The sequence below is a fragment of the Trachurus japonicus genome, chromosome 17, assembly GCF_045865225.1.
Source record: "Trachurus japonicus isolate A0001 chromosome 17, Traja_1.0".
In the NCBI taxonomy this organism is placed as follows: domain Eukaryota; kingdom Metazoa; phylum Chordata; class Actinopteri; order Carangiformes; family Carangidae; genus Trachurus; species Trachurus japonicus.
In genome coordinates, this window is record NC_140923.1 from 27350531 (window position 1) to 27366308 (window position 15778).

Genomic DNA, 15778 nt, shown 5'->3' on the forward strand with positions numbered 1-15778 from the left:
TTCAATATATTGCTGATAATGTAGTAAGTTGACAAAACAAAAGTTGACCCATTCCTCTTGACACATATTGTCCTTGGTGTAGCACAAAATTATTCTTTTTCCACTCAAGGTATCAAAATACTTCAAGTAGGAAGTTAAACAGACCTAAACATAAAGTCCCATGAAATAAAAGATGATGTCCCACATAACTGAATCCTCATGAGAGATTCAAACTTGTCTCCACATTTTGACTCTTCTTTGAGCTTGAGTGGACAGAATTAAGCAGTCCAGAACGTGGAGCAACATAATAGAAGCCTTAGCTCTCCTCCACACGAGTGTGCATATTCAATTGCTGACAGCGGAGACACCAAGACCGCTTCGGGTGGGACAAAAAGGCACCCCGGGATTTTTCAAAGTAAAAGTAAACTGTCTTTAATGTGTCTCGCCTTCATCTCCCAGCTTAATAAAACGGGTACTTCAGCCAGTGTCCACTTACCCAAACACAAACATTATGAAGCCTCGTGCATCACCCTCTTTAACACAAACTCCTTAGCCAGCTTCGGATCTTTGAAACTTGCCTCTTGACCATCCGCCGTGGTTATTCTCAATATCTCAATATTCTCAATATCCCGCTGACTTCCACCTCCAGCTCCGACACTCGGCTCTCGGTCGCCTCAACTCGTTTATCAACTTTTTCCACCGCACATAGTAGTTCAGTCTTAATCTGGCCGATCTGGCTCTGGAGTACTGCCAACTGAGCTGTCGCCTTTTCTTCTATTTTCGCCATCACATCTTGTCTTAAGGACTGAATAGCCAGCAGCACCACCTGCTGGCTGTCCTCATTTGCGTCGCCTTCGCTAGCACCAGCGTTAGCATTAGCGTTAGCCTCCGACTCCATCTTGTTTCCTTGGCGATTTCTTGGCATTTTCCTCTCCACAGTTATTTATTTATTTATTTAACCTTTATTTTACCAGGCAAATTGCTTGAGATAAAAAAAATCTCTTTTACGAGCATGGCCTGGCCAAGAAAGCAGCAACAAGATAATATACACACAAAGAAGTGAGGACGAATATGAGAGAGAGAGAGAGAGAGAGAGAGAGAGAGAGAGAGAGAGAGAGAAAAGATGAATGACGTCCAGAGTTCTACAGTCCGGCAGGGATATGGGGGGAAGAGAAGGAGGACGGGAGGGCTGTGTGGTACAAGGGGAGGCTGTACCAGGGGATCCTGAAGGAAGAGAGATTATGTTAAATCAGCCAGGGCAGAACAGAACAATGCACAACAATACACACTAAAAGAACGCTAATCCAGTGATGCTAAAATACTAAACAGTAAAACATTTACACACTCCATGATTTGCCATTAAAAAACAGTTAAGTCTGGTTTTAAAATCGGAAAGGGTGATGAATGCCTGTAGTTTTAGTGTTTTTTGGAGATTGTTCCAGCCAGAGGGAGCAGAGTACATGAATGCCCTCTTCCCAAACTCAGTACGAGTTCTGGGGACAGAGGCAGATAGAAAGTCCAGAGAGCGCAGTCTGTATGATGAGTTTGATGTGAGAGTGAGGTAGGTGCAGAGGTATGAGGGAAGTAGTCCAATAATTGCTTTATAGATGAAGATGTACCAGTGCAGAAGCCTACGTGCAGACAAAGACAGCAGTCTACTTTAGCATACAGAGTACAATGATGAGTGAGTGACTTACAGCCGGTAATGTATCTTAAAGCACAATGATAAATGGCATCCAGCATATGCAAAGAAGTAGAGCAGGCATTCATGTACAGTACGTCACCATAATCCAACAAAGGAATAAAAGTAGCTGCAACAAGCCTTTTTTTAGAAACAAAAGAAAAACAAGATTTATTTCTGAAATAAAAGCCCAGTCTCACTTTTAGCTTCTTTACCAGGTTTTCAATATGAGGTTTAAAAGACAGATTGTCATCAAGGATGATGCCTAGGTATTTAAAAGTAGAAACAGTCTCAATAAGGGTACCTTGAGAAGTGTATAAAGTAGGACGATAATTAGTTTTGTCTCTAGATTTAGTAAAAATCATCATTTTAGTTTTATCTGCATTAAGCACCAATTTCAAGAACCGGAGTTGGGCTTCTATTTCCTTAAAAGCAGCTTGCAAGTGATCTACAGCCATCAACACAGTGCTTCCAAAACAATAAATCACAGTATCATCGGCATAAAAATGGAAATTTGCATTGTCAACATTTTTCCCCAAATCATTTATATAGATTGTAAAAAGCAGGGGACCGAGCACAGAGCCTTGTGGCACCCCCTTATGGACAGCCAGGGTATCAGAGGAGTAGCCATCAACTTTAACACATTGAGCCCTGTCTGATAGATAGTTAGAAAACCAACTAACAGCAGAATCAGAGAGTCCTATATTAGCTAATCTATGCAGCAAAACATTATGGTCCACAGTATCAAAGGCCTTAGAGAAATCAATAAAAAGGGAAGCACAATGTTGTTTGCTATCCAGGGCCATAAAAATATCATTAACTACTTTCGTAGCAGCAGTGACTGTACTATGTGATTTTCTAAAACCAGATTGATAGCATGATAAAATTTCATTACTACACAAAAAATCCTTCAACTGATCACTTACCAGGTTTTCTAAAATCTTGGCTAAGGGTGACAAATTTGAGATAGGCCTGTAATTATTAAGGCTCGAGGGTTCACCGCCTTTTAAGAGGGGGAGAACGTGAGCCATTTTCCAGGTGTTAGGGATTTTCTTACTAGTTAGAGTTAAGTTAAAAATGTAGGTTAAAGGTTCGGCTATAAAGTCCGCAGCAATTTTTTAAAAATAGACAGCAATGTTATCTGGCCCCGCTGGTTTTTTAAAATCTAATTTTGTAAGGGCTTTATGCACCTCGGCAATAGTGAAAGGCCTAAAGTTGAATTTAGTATCCAAGGGAGTCTCAGCATTACTAAGTGGAGCCTGGGCTGCAGTGGGGGACATAACTTCTTTGTCAAAAAGAAAACCAGATGACACAAAATGCTTATTAAAACAATTGAGCATCTCAGTTTTGTCATAGATAGTGGCCGACTCAGACACAATACAAGTTGGGAGACTAGAGGAGTTCTTTGGAGATAAAGATTTAATAGTCCGCCAGAATTTCTGAGGGTTATTTAAATTTTTGGCTGTTAGAGCAAGATAATAGTTCGATTTGGCCTTCTTAACTAAGGTAGTACATTTATTCCTTAAGCATCTAAAAGTGGTCCAGTGAGCTTCCACATTTGACTTTCTTGCTTTTGCCCAATAATAGTTTCTCTCATGAATTAAACTAGCCAACTCGTCAGAGAACCACGGATTTTCCCTGCCCTTTACCCTATACCTTTTGTAGGGGGCATGTTTATCAATGATTGACATGAGTAAATCGACAAAATAAGACCAGGCTAATTCAACGTCAGGTATTAAGGAGACCCTGCTCCAATCAGCAGCATTTAGATCATATCTGTAACCCTGTTCATTAAAGTGTTTGGTATCACGCTTCGTGATGTAACGAGGTTTAACCTTTGGTATTTTGGTATCCCTGATGGCTGCAATAACACAGTGGTCACTCACGTCATATGGAAATACACTTACAGAGGTATACTTATGAGGATTATTAGTAATGAATAAATCAATCAATGAAGATTTCTCAGGACACTTTGGGTTAGGACGAGTGGGGGAATCAATTAATTGTGTGAAATTCATTGCGTTACAGTAAGATTTAAATTCATCTGAGGCTGGTGATAGCCAGTCCCAGTTCAGATCGCCACAAAGGGCTAACTCATTGTCAGGTAGTTTAGAAAGAATATTAGACAAGGAGGACAAGGTTTCTTTGGCTGCAGAAGGAGGTCTGTAGCACCCAACAACAGTAATATAATAGCCCTTAGACAATTCAACCTGTAAACCGAGAATTTCAAACTGATTAGGAATTGACTTTTTTACCAGTACTTTAGTGTGGAATCTACATTTAGAATACACAATTATACCACCACCCCTTTTAATGCGGTCAGCACGACTTATATTGTAACCATTAATAGAAATTTCATTATCATTAATAGATTTGTTCAACCAACTCTCAGAGATTACAATGATATCGGCATTGGTTGTCTGCGCCCACACTCTAACAAAGTCTATTTTTGGTAGGAGACTTCGGACATTTAAGTGAATAATACCCAAACCTGATCTTGCATTAAAATCAGCAGCAGTTTGAATACAATCTGAATCAGGGCCAGGGTTAGACTGAACATCACCTGATATCATTAACAGTAGCATAATCATGCAACGGATTTTAAACATTTTGATTGAATTGCACTTTAAATATGCATCTGAGCAATGAATTGAAAAGACAAGGGCATCCGTGGGAACAATGAAACATGATTTAAGCGCATAGCAACACATCAAACCAATAGACAGGTGAGCAGGCAACGAAGCAGCAGTTCGACTCGGCGCTTGTGTAAGAGAGTTGGTGCGCAAAGTACACGTTTGGGCGCAGGGTAGAACCGGAGAAACAGAGAGCAGTCTCCCCGGTTCGCTCCCTCGAGTGCGGCCAGCGTAGTCCCAGTATGCCGACGCAAGTAGTAACGCAAAGAGAAGCCGTGTCGGCCCCATAGTCCGCGAGACGTGCGAGCGTGGGAATCAGTGCGCTCAAAGTCACTGTGGTGTGTAAAGTGTGTGTGTGTGCGTGTGTGTGGTGGGGGAGGCAGGAGAGCAGAGTGGGGAGAGAGAATACCTGACCGGGGGTGGGAATGACAGGCAGGTAGGGAGGATAGCGGGAGCCAGCGCAGGAGAGGAGCAGGTGAGCAGGACTGCAGGTGAGGACGCCAGCAGGAAGACAATCAAAGCAGTGGGGTATGATAATCCATGCAGATTTCCAAAGTTAGTCCATCAGTAAAGCAGGTTAGTCCATCAGAGAAGCAGTAAGAGCAATGTGGAAGAGGTTCAATAAAAAATAGCCACAAAAACGACAATACATTTCACAGAGACAGAGCATGCAGGACAGGGAGCTGCCATCTTGGAGGAGGGGCCAGGGTTAGGGAAATCTTGTCAACTTGAAAAATCTTGTTAACTTAACTGGTTTATAGGTGCGCGTAAGGTCGTAGATAGTGGTTTAAAACGATAGAGAGATTTTTTGTAGTCCCGTGAGGAGCCCAACAAAACCACATCTTTACATGGCGCTGCCCATACCGGAAGTCCTTATACACGAGAAAGATAACCTATAACCGTAGGGGAGTAGCAACAAAGACGGTTTATAAACCAAGACCTTTCATGACGAGTTAGCTTCCTGTATGCATGTCACGTGGGCTTCTGCACGGCCACGCCCCTTTAGAGAGACCAGAGGCAGCTTGGAGTGTATTGATTCCTATAGGACAATTTAATGTGAACACCGATTATGGTCGGGCCTTTCTCCCCACGGTCACTGAAGCAAATTTTGGACTCATTTTTCACAAGCCACATCTCTTCTGAACAGTTTGACACCAAAATGGTAATTTTCAGACGGAGAGATCCGGAGAAAATCCACTTTGTTCAAGACCTGTCTCTGTCTCTACGACACACTCTCGCGAGATTTGGCACAGATCTCCTAGGCAACGTCAAACAAACGGCCGCGAAGTCCCGTGAAAATGATTTAAATTATTTTTGGCATGCTAAATATTACTGTTAGTAGTGTAAATATTTAATGTTATCATAAGAAAATATAAATATCTCACTTTCATCTACCTACAAATTGTATAAATCCACACACACACGATCACAGACGAGGTGGTGACGGTTGGCCACGCCCACTTAGAGAGACAGGAAGTGTATACCATTTCATATCATTGGAGCAGCCGCTCATGGAGTATCTTTCCATTTATTGAATATCTTTGGTAGCAACTCTGGCTCACACTCCAGAGCAGTAGGTGGCGGTAATGCACCTTGGTGCAAACGACACAAAAAGAAAAGAAGAAGAAGACGTATACCCGCACCAAAGCGGCCGTTCAGCGGATCTAACTTCTTGTAAGTAAACACTGTAAGTTTTGCACAAGAGACTATGACATTATACAATTATTTATACAATTTTAAAATAAAGCGGCCGAAATCAGTCGAAAGATTAGTGGCGGTGACGTCAATCATGCCAGAGACGTTCTGGTCATGCCACCATCGCCCGGTTCACACCGGCCGGCGAAGCGCCGCGAATAGCCGCGGAACGGAGCCCGCATTTCGGTGCCCTTGTTAAACGATAATATAGTTCTTTTTTATACAGTCTATGGTTCAGACCAGACGCGGCTCGCGCCGTGCAGCGATCGTTTCTGCGTCTGGTCTATTTTGTGCTGGCAGGAAGTCACACAAAGGAACACGAAACAATCTGGTCAATTTTCAAAATAAAAGCAATTTTCAAAATAAAATACCTACCGGTATACCAGAGTCCAAAGTGTACGTTTGTAGCCTATTTGTGTTTATTAAAGCAGATATCAGTGGAATGTTTTTGTTAATATAAGTCCTAAATAGTCCTATTTTCCGTCAGCAATCACTTACATGAAGTATTTCAGCCTAAACACGAGTCTCTCCGTCACTCTGCTCTGCTGTAACCCGAGGAGAAAAATTTCCTTGTGGGATACAAGTGTTATCCAATGAGGGGAGAGAACGGCATGAAGGGCTGTGTGTGCAGCCAAGGGATGCGCGTGAATGTGGTGACGTAGCACGAGGACCAATTGATGCCTGACAAGGGCGGGGGCTGCTAACTCATGGTGCGTTCAAGGAAACTCGTACTTTGTGTTTTTCCTTCCTGTGAAGTCATACCAGTTCGATCTGGTACGAGTTCACGGGTCGGAAGTTACGAGTGGCCGTTATAGGGAACTTTCACAGACAACAGGACGGTAAAAACACGAGCTACGGGTTACCTGGAACGCTACCAAGTCGTAGTTGTGACTTGAAGCTGTAACTTACGGTTTCAAAAGCCTGCCTTGAACACAGCATTAGCCGAAACGGCCGTGCCGCTGTTATCTGCTTTAATCTAAACAGAGCGCGAGAGAGGAGCACACACACACACACACACACACACACACACACACACACACACACACACACACACACACATATGCCACACACATACACATATGCTACACACATACACACATGCTACACACATACACATATGCTACACACATACGCTACACACATACACACATGCTACACACACACACACACACACACACACACACACACACACATATGCCACACACATACACATATGCTACACACATACACACATGCTACACACATACGCTACACACATACACACATGCTACACTCAGGCCACACAATACACACGACCGGCGCGGAGAAACAAGCGTCTGGTGTGAACAAGAGGGCCGCGGCTCGCGGCGCGGCCGGTGTGAACCATACTGAAGCTTCACTATTAATAATGATGTCATATAATAATATAATAATAGTCTATATCAAACCACTGCTTTTGCTGCTTACCATACCAGGCTTGAGCCACTTGTGTTTGTCAGTGGAAGGGGGGTGGATACACTCAGGGAAGAGTTGGTTTTCGTGAACATGCACGTTCTGGATGTGATTGAGAAGTGATGTCCACCTGGCCACTGTTTCCTCTCCACTTGATGTGCCTGATGCTGACCAGTAGAGGTGATTTTTTATGCTCTTTTGCCAGAGTTTCACCTTTGTGCAGTCCTTCTCTTTGGAGATACCATCCACTTTTTTTTTGAGTGCTGAGAAAATATTTATTATTTTTTTCTCAGTGGATTTTGCTGAGAATTGGCTGTATTACAAATAACTGATGAACAATAACTTCAAAGTCATCGTACCTTTGCTTAGATGCCACACATCATAAAAGTGGTTGATGTCAGGTTTCTCTTCACGCAAGAACTTTTGAACCTGTGTGTGACGGTCTGTCACCAGGGAAGCCACATTGATGCCTGATCTATCAAGAAATCTAAGACTTCTGATCAGCCCTTCCTTCTCCATGCGGACACTGCTTCCCACTTCATTGCTCTGTGGATCATAAATACACAGAGTTGTAGGTGAAGACCTTAAAATTCAAAATCTGAATTACACAAAGTTATTACCAAACACCTTATCAAGTTTTAGTATATGTCATAAATGATAAATATGAACTTATGTCATAAAAACGGATATCTGTTATTAAGAGAAACAAAAAGAACAGCACTCACAGAGAACAGAGTTTCTCATTCATTGTGGTCATAAAAAGTATATTTTTCACCAGGAAGCCATAAGATGTGGCTTGGTGATGAAATGTATTTGAATTTTGCTGATTGATTAATGATAAGTGCAACTGTTGTGTACATATCAGTAAGTATTTGCTCTATTTGTGCACATGACATCTTAAAAAATGTATTAACAGGTTTAGATGGAAAGGCTGTTACGAGTCAGTAAGAGTTACAATCAAGTAGATATTCATGCAAACTAGTTGCTGGAATTTTTATAAATCATTTACCTGTACAAGTTGGATGTCAACAATTTTGTTTGTGCTGAGATCCATCATGGAGTATGAGCCATACTTCGCGGAGTGGCCAGGACTGTCAGCTCTCATGTCACCACCCAGAGACACATCTTTCCTCTTCAGTTCCTCAAGCAGGTCTGTCTGGTGTGATTGCCATTTATGCAGCACCGATGGCAAAATGTAGTTACGCACATGTTGTATGTGTGCCGTCCTTCTGAAGGTTTTCACATGCATTTCATTGAGCACCTGCAATGTAAAAATCAAAAGATTCTTCTTGTAATAGTGTTCACAGCATGTAGGCTACTATATCACACAGCACAACTACAGGGAGTACTGGCCCAAGAAGTAGGTGTCTATTATTTTCATACTAACCTTGACAGTCTGGACAAAAGAAGAGCCGGTGTAATACACAGCAGCTGATAGGTGCAGGTTCCCTGCAGGGTAGCTCCCCAGAAGCGGTTGACTCTTCCATTGTCTGCTGAACAGGCAACTCTGGTGGAGGCATGTCTGTGTCACAGAAAGGAATGTTCCTTTCACAAACGTGTGCACCTTGCAGTGTCTGGAGCAGGTGGGGCAGACCTTAAAAAGGTCAAGCAGGCACTCCTCATAGACCAAGTATTTCACCATGTCCTGCGGTCTCTTAGTTTGCTCTCTGTTGATACAGAAAATGACAGTCAACAAAATAGGATCACTGCTGCCTGAGCAGTGTGTGTATAGCTTTGCTGAGCTCCTATATCTAACACAACATTTTTTGTTCACATATGCAATGATTCAGCATTGTGGGAACTCCAGGGAAGCTGCACCCCAGGACTCCACGCTGCCCTTAAATGGGAGCATTTTGTCCATAAAATTTGAGTGAGTGCAAGTACATTTTTCATTTACTTGCACATGTGCAATCAGTAAATTTGCCTCTTTATTTAGCACTGGTGGAATGTTGAAAGGATGACTCAAAGAATCTGGACTGTCATAACAGGTGTCAGGCAAATGTGTGTGAGAATCATGAAGGACAAGGAAATGTGAATATCTGCTCTGCAAATTGATATGTGTGTCAAAATTTTCTCAAAATTTAGCTCCTACAATTTTAAGTTAGGGGCCATTGTCCTCCTATTAAAAAAAAATTCTGGATGTGAGGGTCTATAGTCAGAGGTTGTTATATAAGCTCGTTTGAGACTTTTTTCACATTGCTTGACTATAAATATAATGACATGATTTTACTTGAAATGCTCTGAAAGAGTGACAGAGTAGAGTTGTAGGGAGAGAGGATTGTATTACTGTTCACAGGCGGTGTCGGCACAGTCAGACATGCTGGGATGGAAAGTGGAGTCATCAGGATCTGCAAAGCTAGAACTGATGTCAGATTCCTGAAAAGAGGAAAACTCCAAGACAGGGCACTTTGATGGTGGGCCGTCAGGTGGTGGAGCTTTCCGCTTCAGTGGAGTGGAATGCAAAATACCACAGAGATTGGATGTGGTGTCACCAACAGCAACGGTCTTGGTAACCACTGTAGCTTGAGAGCCTGGAAAATATACAGTATATGCAAACAGGGACAATAATGAGAGCTTGTAAGTGATCTTTTTTTTTTTTTTTTTTTACCTGACTCAGGTAACATAACCTACCTGTAGCATTTTCAAAATTGTTCAACAACTATATTTTCCCTATAGAATCTGTCTATTACACATCACACACATTCACAAATGTATAGCTAACCATACGTACATGTACATTGTCAACATACCTGCATTCTTTCTGATGCCAAGTGTCCTCAAAGACAGCTGAGTTGCCACACTCCGTTTCCTAACAAAATTGTCCGTCTGACATGCAACCTCTCTGGTGTCCTTCTTCAGGATGTCACACTGACACTCAGTTTCCCTTGTGGTTCTGAGGGACTAGTATATGAAGAGGGGTAACAATTAAAACTATTTCGGATTAGTCAAACATACTGAGGCATTTAAACACAACATTGCACCTTCTGATATTGGTAAAACAACCTATACTGTTTATACTGTTTTACCAATAGCTATACAACAATAACAGTCCTCCCCATTCCATTGTGGCTTATAAAACAGGTGTTGAGTAGCTGTAGTTTTGAATCGACTAAAACTAGGTTATGCTGCATGCATAAATTACATGACAAGGTTAATCCAGGACAATGAATCTCTCTTGTCCTCTCTGTCTCAAGTCTGATTAGTTATAATGACATAGCACGGACTATACACAGCAGCACGTAGTATATTATTTGTTTACATTATACGACTGTTACTCCGATGTATTCTATTTAACCCTCATATCCTGTTAAAAAATTACTAACGTCCTCCTGTTAGGGATATTTTTGTACCCTGTTTTCAAACACATGTCGGCTAAAAGGCATGATCGCGTGACTTGCTGTGCAAAAACATGACATCATAATACGGCTAGAGAAGAGTTAAAAGACCATCAGACTTTTTACTAGACCTCAATCGACCAAGGGAAAGTGGTATAATCTGATATTTTAGGGTCGATCCCCCCCAGCACGCCCCAGCTGCGGCTCCGGGGGCGGTGAGTCCCCCGGGGCAGCGCGAGTAGCTTCACCCCGGCAACAGACTCATATGGCGGGGCCGGCCGGAGAGAATGCCCCGGACTTCGGAGCCACGTCCTCGCGGTAATATGAAGTCATATTTCAAAAACCGCCCAGAAACCTATATTTTGACTTCCCCTGATGTGAATTAAACCATGAAATAAAATAAAAATATATTTTTCTGAGGCAAAATAACCCCCAGGTGAAAACGTCTGGGTTTTGCGATTTTCAATGGATCTCTATGGGGACATTTTTTCATCCATACCAAACATATCATTCGTGTTTTTCATCCATAAAATGTGCTAACAGGATCTGAGGGTTAAACATTTTTTAAAACGCGCATAAGAGGCTGGAAGGCTCGGTGTTTTTAGGCGCCGAAAAAAGTTTACTTACACTGGCTGGTGGACTGGTAGCTCCGGCCGCACTTGTGACAGCTCCGGCGGCAGTGGCAGCAGACGTCGTCGGAGCAGGTTGATGGAGGGCAGGCAGGGGGATAGTTGGCAACGCTCCCGGATTCAGCTGCAGCGGTTTGTCGGTGAACCCAAGCTGTCTCGGGTGAAAATTTGAAAAACTACCGGGCGTGAAGTGCGCGCTGCAGAGACAGGCTTTGGTGGTGGTGCACTTCTTCCCACCAGCACTCTGGACAAAAAAGACCCACCTGTCCTTCACTTTATCATCCCGGGGAAACAAGAATAAAGTGACCGAGCTGGTCTCCAAAGTCACACAGCCAGGAAAGACACACTTTCGAGAAGACAGCATCGCTAGCTAGCTCAAGAAAAACAACTGCGTACTGGTAACTGACTCAAAACGAGCGGGATAACCACCGATGCTAGCATTCTTGAAGTATTTATAATGTTACTGTGCACATGGGAGGAGTTATGAAAGTAGGGACGCCAGTGCGTCACGGCGCCCCCCTCTAAAGCCCGCCCTTAAAAACAAAGACCACTGAAGCAGAGTGAAACTGTGAAATCCTAAATTCTAAAATTAAGCACTGCACAGAAATGAGTATTTTTGCATGATTTTATCAATACATTTCGAACACTTTTAATATATTTTGAAACAAAACTCAAATTTCACTTTCCAGGGACTTTAAACTACATTAAGTTCACAATATTTACATACTTTTACTGTAATAGGATTTTTCATGGAAGAATTTAAGTTGTAATGGAGTATTTTTACATCGCTGTATTGGTACTTTTGCTTAAAGGGACAACGAGGAGTTTTGGAAAATGTTTTCACTCTACATTTACCATGAGCCTTCGCGCGCACTGTGAAATTCTTGGACCGGCGCAAGACGTTTTCATTCATCAAGAATTAAAGTCAGAATAAATTGGTCAAAGTCTGAAGCAATGCCCCTATCAAGAATTTGTCCACCTAGTATCAGGCAGGGATGGCCATTTTCATGGCAGCCAGCTGGCCTGACATATTTGGGTATAAAGATTACTCCACGGCTGGATAGTATTATGACAATCAACCTTCTCCCTCTAATTCATAAAATTGAGCTTATATTACAAAATTGGACGAAACTAGGACTGTCACTTCTAGGTAAAATTAATATTCTAAAGATGGTAATAGTTCCCAAAATTAATTACATAAGTAACATGCTACCATTAAGCTTGCCACACGATGCATTATTGAAATATAATAAAGCTGTATACAGCTTCTTATGGGCGGGCAAGAAACCATATGTAAATCAGTCAAAACTTTATGCCGCTATGGAGGATGGAGGTCTGGGCCTCCCTCACATAGCCTGGTATCATTATGCTTTCTGTCTCAAACAACTGTCGAAATTATATATGTCACCTGACCAAGCGCCTGTATGGGTGTCTATAGAGAAGGAACTTACATACCCCTGCCCGACTCAGGCCTTTATTACTCAAACTAGTGATGTGATCCCCCATGATAATCCAATCCTCGCCTTCTCACAGGAGACATGGCAAGCCTCGCATAAAATCATGGGCTTAAATCCTAATTTTACAAACAAAACTTCCTTGTGGTACAATAAAAGCCTCAAGATAGGTAAAAAAATATTTTCGTGGGCTGGTTGGGTCAAGTTGGGAATTGTTTATATTGGGGATTTATTTGATGGAGACCAGTTTCTTTCTTTTGAACAATTAAGGGGAAAGTACAAACTCTCAAACAAGGATTTTTGGAAATATCTCCAGTTACGGAGCTGTATCTTGTCACATCTTAAAAAATTACCGCTTACATCTAGAACTGAAATACAAACCAGACTGGAACAGGATGGGCACTTCAAGAGGAAATCAGCATGCTTTTACAACTTACTGAGGGGGTCTCAGTCACCCAGTTATGAAGGCCTTAAGAGATGCTGGGAGAGGGATATAGAGGATGAGATATCTGGTGAAACATGGGCGCAAATTATGGAATCATGGTTTAAAGTATCGAGGGAAATGCAGACCCGTCTGATTAATTATAAAATTATTAATAGAACTTACTGGACCCCATGTAAAATGGCACGGTTGGGACTTATAAATTCTGACTTGTGTTGGAGATGTGATGCTTTTCATGGTACTTTTGTTCATATGTTGTATTCATGCCCCATGATAGACTTACTATGGTCTAAGATTATCTCCTTTATTAACACTGTAATGTCCTCTACTCTGGTACAACAGCCGCTGCTTTGTCTACTAGGTGTGCTACCAAAGGGAAGTGGTCTAACTGTCCACCAGACGATATGGTGTAGAACAGCACTTATTACTGGATGCAGGATAGTACTGCGACACTGGAAAACAAAAGAAGTTTTACAGGTGAAGGAATGGTTCAATGAGATGGCCAAGATTGCTTCCTACGAACGTCTTAGTTATAGGTTGCAAGACAAAGAAGACTTATACATGAAAATATGGGGCCCTTATACTGCAGCATCTTGATACAATTGTGAATTGCACCCTTAGGCTAACTTCTGTCACCAGTCACCATTTGTATGCATATTTATATTGGTGTAGGTTTATTGTCTCTGTTGGACTCCCTCTGTGTGTTTGTTTGTCCTTGTTTTGTTTATATATATATATATTTTTTTTAGAAGCTCCGTTTGAGCTCTGTTTTTTCGACCTGTGGTATGGTTGATATGTATGTTTTTCTTGTTGAAAATCAATAAAAAGTAAATTACAAAAAAAAAAAAAGAATTAAAGTCAGAGGTTGGAAGACGATCAGATACCGCCATATTTCCGACCATAAACGGCGATTCGGCGGCGTTATTATCATGACCGACCGGGCAGCGTCCGCGAAACTGGTCGGCATTTCCACCACTAGCATAGCATAGATTCATCCACATTAACATCATGACTTAACATGAGACTTTTTTATAACCAAATACAAACTCCTCGTTGTCACTTTAAGTAACAGTCAAGAGTACTTCCTCCACCACTGAATTAGACCGTCTAATTACTAACGAATAATGCCGAATACTAACTAAACAAGAAAATAGGCTAAGAAAAGTATCATACACAGCATAATTTTGTCCATTTTGAAAAGCAATTTATGTAATCTTAGTTATTAGTTGATGTGTAATAGTTTGATAATAATAATAGTATAATATTAAATTTAAAATAGTTTGTTTTTAGTGATTAACTTTTTTCTCCCAGCATCTTCAAATAATGATTTGTCATTGGTGTTTCTGTCTGTGTTGTAGTAATGCCTACCACCAAAAAGTGCCCTCATTGTGAGGGCATTCTGCCATGTGCCAAGAAAATATGTCCCCATTGCCTGAAGGAGCAGCCCACAAAGTCACGCCTGAAAAAGGCACTGGAGAGATTTGATGCAAAGCGGGACGAGTGGGCCTCTTCCCGCAAAAAAAAACAGAAACTTGTCCCAAATAAAGGACGAGATGGTGGTCATGGTATGTAGACAATTGAGATTACCTTTGTTTAACATTTAACTGCCACAATCACTCTTGCATGTAATAGTTGCAGGCTTCTTTATTGAATACAACAGTCAATACATTAACATACTGTAATGTCATTGCAGCTTGAAAAACTTAAGGCCGCTGGCTATAAGCCTCTCCTCCTTCTGGGGAAAGCCAGCAAAGCGAAGCACAAGGTGCAGGTGTTTATACCCCGCTGCACCTTGGCTTCATTTGCGATGAGTATGTGTGTGAAGGTATGATTTTTGACTTTTTATAAATTCAATGCACCCTCACCTTTGTTTACCAAAATACTAATTGCATCTTGTTATTTTTCTACCACATTCATGTACAGTGTGGAGCTATTGCCATTGAGACTCTGTTGCCATTTGCAATTACCCATGGCTTTTAGTGAGCAACACTTTTCAAACTTGCACAGGCTGGACCCGTTATGGCACTGGGGCAGAGAGTGAGGAGATCACTCTTATTGCCTGCGACCCCAGCGGTGAGGTGGGACCACAGGTGGAGGAGGTGGGGCCACAGGTGGAGGAGGTGGAGCCACAGGTGAAGGAGGTGGAGCCGGAGGAGGTGGGGCCACAGATGGAGGAGGTGGAGCCACAGGTGGAGGAGGTGGAGCCACAGGTGAAGGAGGTGGAGCCGGAGGAGGTGGGGCCACAGTTGGAGGAGATGGACAAGGAAGAGCCAGGTAAAGAGAAAAGATTTTTCAATTAAAGGGTGCATGGTGTACATGTCACACAAAGAAAACTTCCTTGTTTCTTAAGAACATAAAGACATGGATGACCTGCAGTTTTCTGCTTCTAAACTCATCAAACGTCTTGGCCCTAAACACCTTTGACTTTGCCCAGACTGCAGGCAAAAGTGACCCAAATCATATCAGATATGTTTGTTTCATGGCAGGTGTGAACAGCAC

At 42.1% G+C, this 15778-nt stretch overlaps 2 protein-coding genes across 2 annotated transcripts in view; one reads left to right on the forward strand and one right to left on the reverse strand.

Annotated features, from left to right (window-relative positions):
- LOC146970834 (solute carrier family 53 member 1-like) overlaps nt 1–15778 on the forward strand; it is a 229441-nt gene that overhangs the window by 61063 nt on the left and 152600 nt on the right. The gene's annotated exons all lie outside the window — the stretch shown is intronic.
- LOC146970838 (uncharacterized) lies at nt 6216–10802 on the reverse strand. The gene is made up of 8 exons (XM_085805955.1): nt 10770–10802; nt 10170–10320; nt 9707–9950; nt 8807–9086; nt 8429–8680; nt 7779–7965; nt 7435–7682; nt 6216–6281 (listed from the first exon to the last, which is right to left on the reverse strand). Exons 1-8 carry the CDS (start codon nt 10800–10802, stop codon nt 6216–6218), a joined length of 1461 nt encoding a protein of 486 aa, XP_085662081.1.